The 17,481-nt window shown below is 47.5% G+C and overlaps 1 protein-coding gene across 3 annotated transcripts in view; it reads left to right on the top strand.

Annotated features, from left to right (window-relative positions):
• CCDC187 (coiled-coil domain containing 187) overlaps positions 1–17,481 on the top strand; it is a 114,972-nt gene that overhangs the window by 41,995 nt on the left and 55,496 nt on the right. For all 3 annotated transcript variants that reach the window (XM_088461412.1, XM_088461411.1, XM_088461413.1), the window contains exons 3-8: positions 1,698–1,741; positions 2,078–2,165; positions 3,494–3,590; positions 4,351–4,973; positions 11,100–11,207; positions 17,338–17,469. In XM_088461412.1, coding sequence (XP_088317538.1) covers positions 1,698–1,741; positions 2,078–2,165; positions 3,494–3,590; positions 4,351–4,973; positions 11,100–11,207; positions 17,338–17,469 — 1,092 coding nt within the window. The remainder of the gene's footprint in view (positions 1–1,697; positions 1,742–2,077; positions 2,166–3,493; positions 3,591–4,350; positions 4,974–11,099; positions 11,208–17,337; positions 17,470–17,481) is intronic.

Raw genomic sequence — 17,481 nt, 5'->3', positions numbered from 1 at the left:
CAACCCACCGGTACACTGTCTGCAGGGACCGCCGACACTGACCTCACAACTGGGCGGGCAAATATAAATGCCTGCCTAGCTATAATATCAGCCCAAACAAGGATGGGAAATGGGTGTAATGATGTAGGACATGTATGGTATAGTGTAGTGATGGGAAATGGGTGTAATGATGTAGGACATGTATGGTGAGGTGGTGTAGTGATGGGAAATGGGTGTAATGATGTAGGACATGTATGGTGAGGTGATGTAGTGATGGGAAATGGGTGTAATGATGTAGGACATGTATGGTATGGTGTAGTGATGGGAAATGGGTGTAATGATGTAGGACATGTATGGTGAGGTGATGTAGTGATGGGAAATGGGTGTAATGATGTAGGAAATGTATGGTGAGGTGGTGTAGTGATGGGTAATGGGTGTAATGATGTAGGACATGTATGGTGAGGTGATGTAGTGATGGGAAATGGGTGTAATGATGTAGGACATGTATGGTGAGGTGGTGTAGTGATGGGAAATGGGTGTAATGATGTAGGACATGTATGGTGCGGTGATGTAGTGATGGGAAATGGGTGTAATGATGTAGGACATGTATGGTGAGGTGCTGTAGTGATGGGAAATGGGTGTAATGATGTAGGACATGTATGGTGAGGTGCTGTAGTGATGGGAAATGGGTGTAATGATGTAGGATATGTATGGTATGGTGTAGTGATGGGAAATGGGTGTAATGATGTAGGACATGTATGGTGAGGTGTAGTGATGGGAAATGGGTGTAATGATGTAGGACATGTATGGTGAGGTGTAGTGATGGGAAATGGGTGTAATGATGTAGGATATGTATGGTATGGTGTAGTGATGGGAAATGGGTGTAATGATGTAGGACATGTATGGTGAGGTGTAGTGATGGGAAATGGGTGTAATGATGTAGGACATGTATGGTGAGGTGTAATGATGTAGGACATGTATGGTGAGGTGATGTAGTGATGGGAAATGGGTGTAATGATGTAGGACATGTATGGTGAGGTGTAGTGATGGGAAATGGGTGTAATGATGTAGGACATGTATGGTGAGGTGTAGTGATGGGAAATGGGTGTAATGATGTAGGACATGTATGGTGAGATGTAGTGTTGGGAAATGGGTGTAATGATGTAGGACATGTATGGTGAGATGTAGTGTTGGGAAATGGGTGTAATGATGTAGGACATTTATGGTGAGATGTAGTGTTGGGAAATGGGTGTAATGATGTAGGACATGTATGGTGAGGTGTAGTGATGGGAAATGGGTGTAATGATGTAGGACATGTATGGTGAGGTGTAATGATGTAGGACATGTATGGTGAGGTGATGGGAAATGGGTGTAATGATGTAGGACATGTATGGTGAGGTGATGTAGTGATGGGAAATGGGTGTAATGATGTAGGACATGTATGGTGAGGTGATGGGAAATGGGTGTAATGATGTAGGACATGTATGGTGAGATGTAGTGATGGGAAATGGGTGTAATGATGTAGGACATGTATGGTGAGGTGTAGTGATGGGGAATGGGTGTAATGATGTAGGACATGTATGGTGAGATGTAGTGTTGGGAAATGGGTGTAATGATGTAGGACATGTATGGGGAGGTGTTATGAAATTCCGCAGGTCGTGGTTTGCTCAGCACAGATACAATTCCTTTAGCCAATATTTTGTCCTTTTCTGTAATAGATGTATCCCGTGCCTGGGACAGCCTCCTAGAAGCTAAACATGTGGTAAGTAAAAGTATTTTAAGTCATTTATACAACAAAGATTATTCAGAGTCATCACGATGGTGAAACTTAAGCTGTTATTTAACAATAAAATAGAATTGTATTGTACATTACTCCTCCCATAATGTTCCTGCATCCTAAAGCTAAAACTGCATAAAATGCAACATCTTCACTTCTAAAAACTCTCACTTTAGTAATGATACCCCTTATTCTTTTTTTTCCTTTACATTAATTCAACTGAATCCGCAAAGGGGCTCTTTTGCGGTCTCGCCAACTCTAAATATAACTTTTGTGTTTGCTCGTGCGCACTAATCCTTTGTTCTACACCGTGTTATCCAGTTACAAAGGATAGAAAATAAGGTTGATATTCGGGATCGAGCACAGAAAATCCGCAGGAGGCTACAGCTGGATGGAAATGCATTCTCTGGTGAGCGATATACTGTGCTGAGTTCTGACTGACAAGAGAGATATACAGTGCTGAGCTCTGACTGACGGGAGAGATATACAGTGCTGAGCTGTGACTGATGGGAGAGATATACAGTGCTGAGCTCTGACTGACGGGAGCGATGTACAGTGCTGAGCTCTGACTGACGGGAGAGATGTACAGTGCTGAGCTCTGACTGACGGGAGAGATGTACAGTGCTGAGCTCTGACTGACGGGAGAGATATACAGTGCTGAGCTCTGACTGACGGGAGAGATATACAGTGCTGAGCTGTGACTGACGGGAGCGATATACAGTGCTGAGCTGTGACTGACGGGAGAGATATACAGTGCTGAGCTGTGACTGACGGGAGGGATATACAGTGCTGAGCTCTGACTGACGGGAGGGATATACAGTGCTGAGCTCTGACTGACGGGAGGGATATACAGTGCTGAGCTCTGACTGACGGGAGAGATATACAGTGCTGAGCTCTGACTGACGGGAGAGATATACAGTGCTGAGCTCTGACTGATGGGAGAGATATACAGTGCTGAGCTCTGACTGACGGGAGAGATATACAGTGCTGAGCTCTGACTGACGGGAGCGATATACAGTGCTGAGCTCTGACTGACGGGAGCGATATACAGTGCTGAGCTCTGACTGACGGGAGCGATATACAGTGCTGAGCTCTGACTGACGGGAGCGATATACAGGGCTGAGCTCTGACTGACGGGAGCGATATACAGTGCTGAGCTCTGACTGACGGGAGAGATATACAGTGCTGAGCTCTGACTGACGGGAGAGATATACTGTGCTGAGCTCTGACTGACGGGAGAGATATACAGTGCTGAGCTCTGATGGGAGATTCTCTTGTAGAAACACTGGGCCTGATTCAGATCCACACGCAAATGCAGCGCAGCTGCGATCTCACGGAAATATGCTAATAACCCACTTGCTGCCCAGTGCTTAGAGACACCCACTGATAACATCTCACATCCGCCGCTTACGCACAAAACCAGAAACATTGACGCAGATCCATCAGCCATCTGACTAAGTCTCAGCTGTCGCAGACACAGAGGGTTCTCCTGCTGCCAACAAGGACACAGGGGCTAATTTATGGACGCCCAGAAATGTGTTTACACCCTACCGACACGCCTGCGTTTCTCTAACCACCCCCGTTACCTCCCCCCAAACTCTTGAGTACCTGTCACTCACCTTGTTAGTGATTCCTGTAATGGGGCAAGCTGGAACCTGCCCTGTGCTATGGGCACAGGCGGCTGGGAGCGGAACACTGGTCAGGTGCCACATCTGACAACTGTTATTCATTGTCCAGGTCTGGATTCCTGCTCGCCAGCAGTCATCGAGCACTCGCATCCCAGGAGAGAAGAAATGTACAGGAGGAAGCCCAACCAAACCTTCACAATACACAGGTGAGACTTATCTTCACTCAGTTACATTACAGCCAAGTGGCAGAGAAACATTAGGAACTTAATATAAGAGTATTTTACTGGGTAACTCATGGGTCAGGTAAGTTTCATATATTAATACTACGTTACCTCCTCTCCCCCCCCCTCCATGCAGCGCGTGTCGTCTAATCAGGATATCCTCTCTTGCTCAGTCTGGGCCTTTCTCAGACACTGGAACGTGGCGGGAGGATGTGTTTTATACCCTGTCTATTCACCCTCTTCCATCACAGGAGTCTCTGACTCACCGGTGACAGAGTCCCTTGGTCCCCTAGGTGAAGGAGGGGTCAGAAAGAACCAACTTACAGCCCCATAGAGCCTTTGCTTGTTGTGCACTATTTGTACCTGAAGGCAGCTGGTATTATGGGAAGGGCGTTGCTCAGCATATAACGATGATGATGGCAAAACTGGTCAGATCAGGACTTTCCTCCATAAATGGTGGCTGACCGCTCAGATTTTGGTTAAATGTTATCTAATGGGTGGTAAGAGTGCGTTTTTGGTGAAGCTCTCTGTTTAGCGAAGAGTGGATTCTCGGAGGTGGGGTAGGTCAGGACTTGGCCTATGTTCTCGGCCTTGTTCACATTGTAAAGGAAGCCACCCAGAAGAGAGCGTAACCTGCTATTCTGTCTCCCGGGTGAAGTCGGATTAGGGGTCTGCAGGCTTTTGTTGAATCCCACCCGTGTTGACTCAAATGTTTAAATGTTTGGCTGTTATTTGTTAATTTTAGTAAAGAACCACACAACATTCGTCTTTCACCCACCATGGACCCTCTGCCTGATGCAAGCAAACTCACATGGTCATCATACCGAGATGGACCACCCTTGTTTAGTTGTAACCAAGGTGGAATGAAGACTACACAATACAGCATGAGAACCTGTCGGGAACATACTTTGGGAAGGGAAAGCTGGGATGACTACCGTGGTGGCCGGGGTATGGATGGAAGATGCTCCTTAGAAGAACATGCTGAACACGTTCTGGTAGAGCCTGGTTTGTGTGTCCCATCCCACCATCCAGAACATATGACTGACTCTATTCCAAAAGGGACCTTTTCATTATCTGTCATTCATGTTCATCCTGAGACAAGACCTTGTTCACCACCAGAGGCTTCTTCTCCTCTTTTTACCCCAAAGTCCGACCTCTACGCTCAGAAGCTGGAGTACCTGAAAAGCAGATCACCTACAAACAAACTTGAATTATTGAAAGAGCGGATTCGAGAACAAAAAAGGCGTCAGGATGCATTTAAGAGGAGTCAAACCAAATCTCTTCAGGACCCAGAGCGTACACGGAGACCTGGGATGACGCGGAAAGTCTGTAAGGCGACCGTTGGACCACAGCCGACCATTTGCAAAGGTAAGAATGTCCTCTCCTTTCTCCGCAATCCTACAGTCCAGAGATTTAATTTACTGCTGAGGACACTTCATCCTTCTAATTGTCACCAAGGGCTGATCTATGCTTTGGGGCTACACGGAGCTGTGGAAATGTTTTGAGTGACATATTTCATATTGGGATTGAGTTGGAAGCTGTGTTAGCCAAAAGCCCATTCATCATGGCAGTGCTTCTCTCAGCTCGGGGGGGGGGGGGAGGAGAATCAGGTCAGTGTTTATGTAATTGCTCAGGGAAACGCTCATAGATTAACCCCTTCACAGCTGCTGGCGTTTTATACCATATTTCACACTTATTTACTGTCTCTATTAAACTGAAAACTGTACTGTAACAGCCGCCAGACGCTGGCCAGTTCCCCAAGAGAGGGGTTTTCATTCAGAAGCAGTGAAATGTATATACTGTAATGCCGCGGATCCACTTGCCAATTAAAATGAGTGATTGAACGATAACGTTATCATTCAATCGCTCATCAATCGGGCATGACAACGACCCACGATGCGTACTCCCTCTGGTCGTTTTCATCGCCTGAACGCCTGAACATGCTGGTGAATCTGCCGATAACGACAGATTGACCATGTTCAGGGTTGAGGGAGGGAGCCTGCACTGAGTGACATATCGGTCAGTGTAGACACTACAGGGGATGAGGGAGGGAGCCTGCACTGAGGGACATGTCGGTCAGTGTAGGCACTACAGGGGATGAGGGAGGGAGCCTGCACTGAGTGACATATCGGTCAGTGTAGACACTACAGGGGATGAGGGAGGGAGCCTGCACTGAGGGACATATCGGTCAGTGTAGACACTACAGGGAATGAGGGAGGGAGCCTGCACTGAGGGACATATCGGTCAGTGTAGACACTACAGGGGATGAGGGAGGGAGCCTGCACTGAGGGACATATCGGTCAGTGTAGGCACTACAGTGGATGAGGGAGGGAGCCTGCACTGAGTGACATGTCGGTCAGTGTAGACACTACAGGGGATGAGGGAGGGAGCCTGCACTGAGTGACATATCGGTCAGTGTAGGCACTACAGTGGATGAGGGAGGGAGCCTGCACTGAGTGACATGTCGGTCAGTGTAGACACTACAGGGGATGAGGGAGGGAGCCTGCACTGAGTGACATATCGGTCAGTGTAGGCACTACAGGGGATAAGGGAGGGAGCCTGCACTGAGTGACATGTCGGTCAGTGTAGACACTACAGGGGATGAGGGAGGGAGCCTGCACTGAGGGACATATCGGTCAGTGTAGACTCTACAGGGGATGAGGGAGGGAGCGTGCACTGAGTGACATATCGGTCAGTGTAGGCACTACAGGGGATGAGGGAGGGAGCGTGCACTGAGTGACATATCGGTCAGTGTAGACTCTACAGGGGATGAGGGAGGGAGCGTGCACTGAGTGACATATCGGTCAGTGTAGACACTACAGGGGATGAGGGAGGGAGCGTGCACTGAGGGACATATCGGTCAGTGTAGACACTACAGGGGATGAGGGAGGGAGCCTGCACTGAGTGACATATCGGTCAGTGTAGACACTACAGGGGCATGAGGGAGGGAGCCTGCACTGAGGGACATATCGGTCAGTGTAGGCACTACAGGGGATGAGGGAGGGAGCCTGCACTGAGGGACATATCGGTCAGTGTAGGCACTACAGGGGATGAGGGAGGGAGCCTGCACTGAGGGACCTATCGGTCAGTGTAGACACTACAGGGGATGAGGGAGGGAGCCTGCACTGAGGGACATATCGGTCAGTGTAGGCACTACAGGGGATGAGGGAGGGAGCGTGCACTGAGGGACATGTCGGTCAGTGTAGACACTACAGGGGATGAGGGAGGGAGCGTGCACTGAGTGACATATCGGTCAGTGTAGACACTACAGGGGATGAGGGAGGGAGCCTGCACTGAGTGACATGTCGGTCAGTGTAGACACTACAGGGGATGAGGGAGGGAGCGTGCACTGAGGGACATGTCGGTCAGTGTAGACACTACAGGGGATGAGGGAGGGACCCTGCACTGAGGGACATATCGGTCAGTGTAGACACTACAGGGGATGAGGGAGGGAGCCTGCACTGAGGGACATATCGGTCAGTGTAGACACTACAGGGGATGAGGGAGGGACCCTGCACTGAGGGACATATCGGTCAGTGTAGACACTACAGGGGATGAGGGAGGGAGCGTGCACTGAGGGACATGTAGGTCAGTGTAGACACTACAGGGGATGAGGGAGGGAGCCTGCACTGAGGGACATGTCGGTCAGTGTAGAGACTACAGGGGATGAGGGAGGGAGCGTGCACTGAGTGACATATCGGTCAGTGTAGACACTACAGGGGATGAGGGAGGGAGCCTGCACTGAGGGACATGTCGGTCAGTGTAGAGACTACAGGGGATGAGGGAGGGAGCCTGCACTGAGTGACATATCGGTCAGTGTAGACACTACAGGGGATGAGGGAGGGAGCCTGCACTGAGTGACATATCGGTCAGTGTAGACACTACAGGGGATGAGGGAGGGAGCCTGCACTGAGTGACATATCGGTCAGTGTAGGCACTACAGGGGATGAGGGAGGGAGCCTGCACTGAGGGACATGTCGGTCAGTGTAGACACTACAGGGGATGAGGGAGGGAGCCTGCACTGAGTGACATATCGGTCAGTGTAGACACTACAGGGGATGAGGGAGGGAGCCTGCACTGAGTGACATATCGGTCAGTGTAGACACTACAGGGGATGAGGGAGGGAGCCTGCACTGAGGGACATGTCGGTCAGTGTAGAGACTACAGGGGATGAGGGAGGGAGCCTGCACTGAGTGACATATCGGTCAGTGTAGACACTACAGGGGATGAGGGAGGGAGCCTGCACTGAGTGACATATCGGTCAGTGTAGACACTACAGGGGATGAGGGAGGGAGCCTGCACTGAGGGACATGTCGGTCAGTGTAGAGACTACAGGGGATGAGGGAGGGAGCCTGCACTGAGTGACATATCGGTCAGTGTAGACACTACAGGGGATGAGGGAGGGAGCCTGCACTGAGTGACATGTCGGTCAGTGTAGACACTACAGGGGATGAGGGAGGGAGCCTGCACTGAGTGACATATCGGTCAGTGTAGACACTACAGGGGATGAGGGAGGGAGCCTGCACTGAGTGACATGTCGGTCAGTGTAGACACTACAGGGGATGAGGAACGACTGTACCATTACAATGTTGTAATCTTACTGTCATTCCACTATCTGCTAGTGAATATGCACCTTTAGTTTGCAGCAGGCTTCGGGGAAAATGGCCAAAAATATATACTTTGTAAATTACACTTTTCTAGTATTCTCACCATAGTTATTCTGAAGTAATTAGAACAGCTTTGTAAAGTCACCCCTGGATTATTCGTCAATAACCGGCCTGTATTTAACATGAGGTTTGAAGCTGCATTAATTACTACAAACCAGTGATATTGTATTCCACATGCTTCTGATTGCTCGTCTCCACGCGTATTCCCTGTAACCGGGAGCGACTGTCCTGGGTCTCCTCCTCAGACAGCCACGTCCCTGGCGTTATCCGCCAAAGTCTATGTTATACGCAATTCTTACACAGGCTTTTCCTGTAACAGGTACAGACACAACCAAGCTCATTGTATCAAGACCCAGAGATAAATTGTGTCACTCGCTCTATAGAACCACAGACCAAACTGGTGTTATAAAGAGTGAGAGACGTATAATAGACTGCATACGTGTAGTTTTATGCATATAACATGCGTGTCAGTGAGTAAGGTGAGGTAGGATGAGGGGGTATTATGAGGGAGTGCTATATATATATATCTATCTATATCTCAATGATGTTCTCATTACCTGGGAGAGAGTCGGGGGAGGGACATTACCTTTAGTCCAGGTGCCGGTTGCTTCTAGTGCATCTTGCACACAGACTTCTAAATGAACAACATGACAGCAATAGGAGCACAATTCCTAGTAATACACAAGCAAGAAGCATTTACTTATACATCTCCAAGTGATAACACGTTTCCTTCAAATCAGCATTAAGGAAGCATTTAAGTGAAAAGGGGCTGATCGCATTGTTAGGTCAGTGGAATTTGTAGTGGACTTTAAATTAAATATGGCAATGTACAGTGTGCAACGTCTTCCTAATGTTCTGATCAGAAGTGGACAAATAATGTAGAACTAAGAAGCCAGTCAGTCAAATATAGCAGCCCAGACGCACCGGACCTGAGATTGGTCGTCTTATACAACATATGGTTATGGTTCTCACACGGCTATTATAACATTGTGTATCGTCCTGGCATGACCGGAAGATGCTCCATATGGGAGGAAGGCGACAGGCTGGCAAGGTTAGGGCAACGCACCAGGGGGTTCACAAGATTGGCACAAAGGGCACAACACGTATAGTGCACACATGAAGGAAGTAGCGGGTCCGGGGACCCTTCCTATGTCCGTGACCTGACCACATGTCACCATGTAATATATTATCCCACGTTGGTGATGTTGTTCTCTGGACAGATGTGTCTTTGTAATATAGTGAAATCAATACTTTTATTTGCAATTACACAGGTTAAAGCTAAAGAAATAATTATTTCCAGTGATTCCACCCAAACTTATTGTAACCCGGAGATTCACCTCCCAAACGTTAGGGGAGCGGAGTGTGTGACAGTCATGTAGTGTTCTAAATATAAGGTCTAGAAACCAAAAGTGATTTTATTTTTTACTTTTAAGTATTTTTTTTTTGTTTTTTCATGTTTTGTTTAGCAAGGACACAATCAGCGCAAACTATTCCTGACAGCGAATATTTCACTGAGCGTTCTCTGCGTCCTCTGACATAATGATGTGATAACACTTCATTGCCGCAGTGATGGACAATAAGGACTGCAACCGATCAGCCCGTGGTGCTTCTTATGTCATGGGCAGACTAGTAATGCATTTATTGCTTAGTCATATAACACGTAGCTCAGCGCACTATATAACATTATATGTCATGGGCAGACTAGTAATGCATTTATTGCTTAGTCATATAACACGTAGCTCAGCGCACTATATAACATTATATGTCATGGGCAGACTAGTAATGCATTTATTGCTTAGTCATATAACACGTAGCTCAGCGCACTATATAACATTATATGTCATGGGCAGACTAGTAATGCATTTATTGCTTAGTCATATAACACGTAGCTCAGCGCACTATATAACATTATATGTCATGGGCAGACTAGTAATGCATTTATTGCTTAGTGATATAACGCGTAGCTCAGCGCACTATATAACATTATATGTCATGGGCAGACTAGTAATGCATTTATTGCTTAGTCATATAACACGTAGCTCAGCGCACTGTATAACATTATATGTCATGGGCAGACTAGTAATGCATTTATTGCTTAGTCATATAACGCGTAGCTCAGCGCACTATATAACATTATATGTCATGGGCAGACTAGTAATGCATTTATTGCTTAGTCATATAACGCGTAGCTCAGCGCACTGTATAATGTATAGACTAGATCAGGGTTTTATTTTATAAGCGCTGGTGTTGCAGCTTGTGTTCCGATCTAGCGCTGCGTTCTCTTTCATGCGCTAAGTTTCATCGCTATGTCTATATCGCACCAGGCAGTATTCTCATTATAAGGATATATAAACCCATTATTAGTCTAATCTTTGCCGGGAACCCTGATGTGTTTACGCACTTGGTTCCATCAGAGGGATGACGTAATTCTGTAGTAAATGTTATTTTCTGTAATACAAAAACACATTCTTACTATCACACACGTGGATATTGGGGATGGATTGGGGATGGGGCTTACATTATATGTTGTATGATGTCTGATTTCTAGTTGTGACAGATGGATATGTATTAAGGATTATCCTGGTATAGGATTGTTATTGTAAATGATATGAGAAGCTAATAGTAATAGCCAGACTCTATATAAGGCAGGCGCTGTATATGTAAGTCTATAGGCAGCTGGTCTCAGAAGGCAATGTCCTGATAACTGGCTGTAAGGGTTAAACAATTATATTCATTCCATTATAATCCTAGATAAGGAAGAAATGTTAATCTGTAAATGCTCCATTCACGGCTGTGCGCACTCTGTATAACCGGCGTATTATCTCAGCTTTCAGATGCTCCAAAGACGATGGGAAAACGGTGAAGAGCAGGAGCCCCGTCTCCAGGAAACTGTCCTTCAAGTCGCCGCTGCGGGAGACAACGGACAGAAAACGCGGTGAGTTTATAGACAAGCGGTCGTCCGCTATGTGCAGGATATCTGTACGCTGGGATAATGGTAAATCCAGACGCGGTCAGGGCAGCTACAAAAGAACGACCTCTTTCCAGCGAGAGGAGAGCGCTATCCTGTCCTGTCCAGAAATGTCATTGTCACATATTTACTGAGTTATCCATTGTCTACATGTAGAGGGGGTAATACTGGCGTGCGGGATGCTGGCGCTCACAATGCCGGTGACTGAATCCATGCGCTGGCAACACGGCGGAAAGTAGTGGGGGCGAGGGTTACAGGTAGGGGATAGGGTTACAGGTAGGGGTTAGGGCAAGGTTTACAGGTAGGGGTGAGGGTTACAGGTATAGGTGAGGATTACAGGTAGGGGTTACAGGTAGGGGTTAGGGTTACAGGTAGGGGGTTAGGGTTACAGGTAGGGGGTTAGGGTTACAGGTAGGGGGTTAGGGTTACAGGTAGGGGGTTAGGGTTACAGGTAGGGGTTAGGGTTACAGGTATAGGTGAGGATTACAGGTAGGGGTTACAGGTAGGGGTTAGGGTTACAGGTAGGGGGTTAGGGTTACAGGTAGGGGGTTAGGGTTACAGGTAGGGGGTTAGGGTTACAGGTAGGGGGTTAGGGTTACAGGTAGGGGTTTGGGTTACAGGTAGGGGTTTGGGTTACAGGTAGGGGTTAGGGTTACAGGTAGGGGTTAGGGCGAGGGTTATAGGTAGGGGTTAGGGTTACAGGTAGGAGTTAGGGCGAGGTTTACAGGTAGGGGTGAGGGTTACAGGTATAGGTGAGGGTTACAGGTAGGGGTTAGGGTTATAGGTAGGGGTGAGGGTTATAGGTAGGGGTGAGGGTTACAGATAGGAGTTAGGGTTACAGGTAGGGGTTAGGGCGAGGGTTATAGGTAGGGGTGAGGGTTACAGGTAGGGGTTAGGGCGAGGGTTATAGGTAGGGGTGAGGGTTATAGGTAGGGGTGAGAGTTACAGGTAGGGGTTAGGGCGAGGGTTACAGGTAGGGGTTAGTGCGAGGGTTACAGGTAGGGGGTTAGGGTTACAGGTAGGGGTTAGGGCGAGGGTTACTGATAGGGGTGAGGGTTACAGGTAGGGGTTAGGGCGAGGGTTACAGGTAGGGGTGAGGGTTATAGGTAGGGGTGAGGGTTACAGGTAGGGGTTAGGGTGAGGGTTACAGGTAGGGGTGAGGGTTATAGGTAGGGGTGAGGGTTATAGGTAGGGGTTAGGGCGAGGGTTACAGGTAGGGGTTAGGGCGAGGGTTACAGGTAGGGGTTAGGGCGAGGGTTACAGGTAGGGGTGAGGGTTATAGGTAGGGGCGAGGGTTACAGGTAGGGGTTAGGGCGAGGGTTATAGGTAGGGGTTAGGGTTATAGGTAGGGGTGAGGGTTACAGGTAGGGGTTAGGGCGAGGGTTACAGGTAGGGGGTTAGGGTTACAGGTAGGGGTTAGGGCGAGGGTTACAGGTAGGGGTTAGGGCTAGGTGGGGGGGTTAGGTTTAGGCATTAGGAGGGAAGGTTAGGTTTAGGGTGTGGGGAGGGTTAGGGCTAAGATACCTACCAACAGGTGTCGGTCTCCTCACCCTGTTGGGATGCTGGCGTTGAGATTCTGCCCGCAGGGGTCCCGAGTCCCGGCATCCCGTACCCATCCCATGTAGAGTTTTTTTCTTAGTTTAGAGTTGGATTTGCGGTCTGTGTATGGGGCAGACAGAGAGGATGAAGTCCACGCCACAGACGGCCACATTCGCACCCTTATTGGTAGTTGAGGCGGTTTTGGCCATCTTGCTGTGAGCAGACCCAGCCATAGATCGCTTCACCCTAATCGTTCTACTATAAAGAGACATAAAACAATAATAAGTAAAGTAAACAAATACGTAATAAAATATTCAGAGACGGCAGCCGAAGTCTACGTAATAATATCTGTATAACACAGGCCGTGTGGCACAATATCGGGATATAGAGTAAATAAGTCATCAGCCATATAATAACATCTCATCGTACATTGAGGCCTAGTTTTGTCTCCAGCGACATTAAAGCAATCTCCTGTCTCCAGCCGAATTGTGGGCACAACCATTGCAGGGTCCTCTTTCCAGCCTAATTGTGGGCACAACCATTGCAGGGTCCTCTTTCCAGCCAAATTGTGGGCACAACCATTGCAGGGTCCTCTCTCCAGCCGAATTGTGGGCACAACCATTGCAGGGTCCTCTCTCCAGCCGAATTGTGGGCACAACCATTGCAGAGTCCTCTTTCCAGCCGAATTGTGGGCACAACCATTGCAGGGTCCTCTTTCCAGCCGAATTGTGGGCACAACCATCGCAGGGTCCTCTTTCCAGCCGAATTGTGGGCACAACCATTGCAGGGTCCTTTCTGTTTCAAACATGGCAAAATTCTAATGGGAAAATGTAAACTTTAAGGCCAGCTAAATATGAGGCAGGTAAATATGAGGCAGGTAAATATGAGGCAGGTAAATATGAGGCAGGTAAATATGAGGCAGGTAAGTATGAGGCAGGTAAGTATGAGGCAGGTAAGTATGAGGCAGGTAAGTATGAGGCAGGTAAGTATGAGGCAGGTAAGTATGAGGCAGGTAAGTATGAGGCAGGTAAGTATGAGGCAGGTAAGTATGAGGCAGGTAAATATGAGGCAGGTAAAGTAAATATGAGGCAGGTAAGTATGAGGCAGGTAAGTATGAGGCAGGTAAGTATGAGGCAGGTAAGTATGAGGCAGGTAAGTATGAGGCAGGTAAGTATGAGGCAGGTAAAGTAAATATGAGGCAGGTAAATATGAGGCAGGTAAATATGAGGCAGGTAAATATGAGGCAGGTAAATATGAGGCAGGTAAATATGAGGCAGGCCGCATTAACATAATGAGGGAGTTTTTGGTGTTTAAAATGCATGAAATATAAAATTTAGAAATTTAATGGATTATTTGAAAAATGGTTTCTATCCCGCAGAGACGGGCCCCTAAGATCAGGGTCTGATAGCGCATTTGTCATTACAGCTGTGAGTGTCACCGACTACTTTTTGGTCATTAGTTTCTGTCAGTGGTGACGCCAGGACAGAGCCGCAGATAAGATAAATTGGAGTTCAAAGGTTGTCGTCACCGTCCTACGGAATTTGATGAATTGGAGCCGAGTGGAAAATTTGCTGCAGTTAACGAAAAATTAATTTGCAGTTTGGCTACAAAGTATCACTTTAACCATAACATAGAGACAAATGAGGTTTTTTCTTGTTTATTTCTTCTCTGAGAATCACAATTTTGTCTTTGCAGAGTTTAGATATTTTCATGCAACATGTGATATACATTTATAATATAATAACTTCTATAATATATGTATTTATAAAGTACACATACGTGGGTCACATTGTGTTCATGGCTCTACATGCTGATATTCCCCATATGAGCTACACGCATCGGTACATGCACACCACCCATCATCATACAAAGCCATACACTAGATGTAAGTGATGTGTATGACGTGGTACACGCAGCTCTACATGCTGATATTCCCCCATATGAGATACACGCATCGGTACATGCACACCACCCATCATCATACAAAGCCGTACACTAGATGTAAGTGATGTGTATGACGTGGTACACGCAGCTCTACATGCTGATATTCCCCATATGAGTTACACGCATCGGTACATGCACACACCACCCATCATCATACAAAGCCGTACACTAGATGTAAGTGATGTGTATGACGTGGGACACGCAGCTCTACATGCTGATATTCCCCATATGAGCTACACGCATCGGTACATGCACACCACCCATCATCATACAAAGCCGTACACTAGATGTAAGTGATGTGTATGACGTGGTACACGCAGTTCTACATGCTGATATTCCCCCATATGAGTTACACACATCAGTACATGCACACCACCCATCATCATACAAAGCCATACACTAGATGTAAGTGATGTGTATGATGTGGGACACGCAGCTCTACATGCTGATATTCCCCCATATGAGTTACACACATCAGTACATGCACACCACCCATCATCATACAAAGCCATACACTAGATGTAAGTGATGTGTATGACGTGGGACACGCAGCTCTACATGCTGATATTCCCCATATGAGTTACACGCATCGGTACATGCACACCACCCATCATCATACAAAGCCATACACTAGATGTAAGTGATGTGTATGACGTGGTACACGCAGCTCTACATGCTGATATTCCCCATATGAGTTACACGCATCGGTACATGCACACACCACCCATCATCATACAAAGCCGTACACTAGATGTAAGTGATGTGTATGACGTGGGACACGCAGCTCTACATGCTGATATTCCCCATATGAGCTACACGCATCGGTACATGCACACCACCCATCATCATACAAAGCCGTACACTAGATGTAAGTGATGTGTATGACGTGGTACACGCAGCTCTACATGCTGATATTCCCCATATGAGCTACACGCATCGGTACATGCACACACCACCCATCATCATACAAAGCCGTACACTAGATGTAAGTGATGTGTATGACGTGGGACACGCAGCTCTACATGCTGATATTCCCCATATGAGCTACACGCATCGGTACATGCACACCACCCATCATCATACAAAGCCGTACACTAGATGTAAGTGATGTGTATGACGTGGTACACGCAGCTCTACATGCTGATATTCCCCATATGAGCTACACGCATCGGTACATGCACACACCACCCATCATCATACAAAGCCGTACACTAGATGTAAGTGATGTGTATGACGTGGGACACGCAGCTCTACATGCTGATATTCCCCATATGAGCTACACGCATCGGTACATGCACACCACCTATCATCATACAAAGCCGTACACTAGATGTAAGTGATGTGTATGACGTGGTACACGCAGTTCTACATGCTGATATTCCCCATATGAGTTACATGCATCGGTACATGCACACCACCCATCATCATACAAAGCCGTACACTAGATGTAAGTGATGTGTATGACGTGGTACACGCAGTTCTACATGCTGATATTCCCCATATGAGTTACACGCATCGGTACATGCACACCACCCATCATCATACAAAGCCGTACACTAGATGTAAGTGATGTGTATGACGTGGTACACGCAGCTCTACATGCTGATATTCCCCATATGAGTTACACGCATCGGTACATGCACACACCACCCATCATCATACAAAGCCGTACACTAGATGTAAGTGATGTGTATGACGTGGTACACGCAGCTCTACATGCTGATATTCCCCATATGAGCTACACGCATCGGTACATGCACACCACCCATCATCATACAAAGCCGTACACTAGATGTAAGTGATGTGTATGACGTGGTACACGCAGCTCTACATGCTGATATTCCCCATATGAGCTACACGCATCGGTACATGCACACACCACCCATCATCATACAAAGCCGTACACTAGATGTAAGTGATGTGTATGACGTGGGACACGCAGCTCTACATGCTGATATTCCCCATATGAGCTACACGCATCGGTACATGCACACCACCTATCATCATACAAAGCCGTACACTAGATGTAAGTGATGTGTATGACGTGGTACACGCAGTTCTACATGCTGATATTCCCCATATGAGTTACACGCATCGGTACATGCACACCACCCATCATCATACAAAGCCGTACACTAGATGTAAGTGATGTGTATGACGTGGTACACGCAGCTCTACATGCTGATATTCCCCATATGAGTTACACGCATCGGTACATGCACACACCACCCATCATCATACAAAGCCGTACACTAGATGTAAGTGATGTGTATGACGTGGTACACGCAGCTCTACATGCTGATATTCCCCATATGAGTTACACGCAGCTCTACATGCTTCCGGCACACCCATAGTAATCTTGGCGAGCGCCCTCAGCTGCAGGTGGGAATATAGCTGAGCTGTATATGACATTGATGTGCCCATAGCTGACCCCTGTGCAGCGCGAGACGATGGACTTTACCTGCCCTTCTGCCCCAGCACCATCAGGTGTAATATTAGCATTTTGCACTAATGACTATTGTTGTGTAGTTAGGTGCATGGAGATGTCGGTATGAATGAGGTCACCTCTGAGTATGACATCACAGGTGAACAGCGACTTTCTCTTTATGTCCAGGTCTTGATCTCTACGGAGCGTCTGCCTGGAGGGAAGGCCAGAAACGTGTCCTGCAGTTACTTGGGCCCTCTCCGGGCACTGTAATGACACGACGTGTGGCTGGTACAGACGCCTATCAGAGCCATCAGGGAGGTACCTTCTAAC

The sequence above is a fragment of the Taudactylus pleione genome, unplaced genomic scaffold (genome assembly GCF_031769625.1).
Source record: "Taudactylus pleione unplaced genomic scaffold, aTauple2 ptg001045l, whole genome shotgun sequence".
Lineage (NCBI taxonomy): Eukaryota > Metazoa > Chordata > Amphibia > Anura > Myobatrachidae > Taudactylus > Taudactylus pleione.
This window is presented reverse-complemented; position numbering and strand designations above follow the sequence as displayed.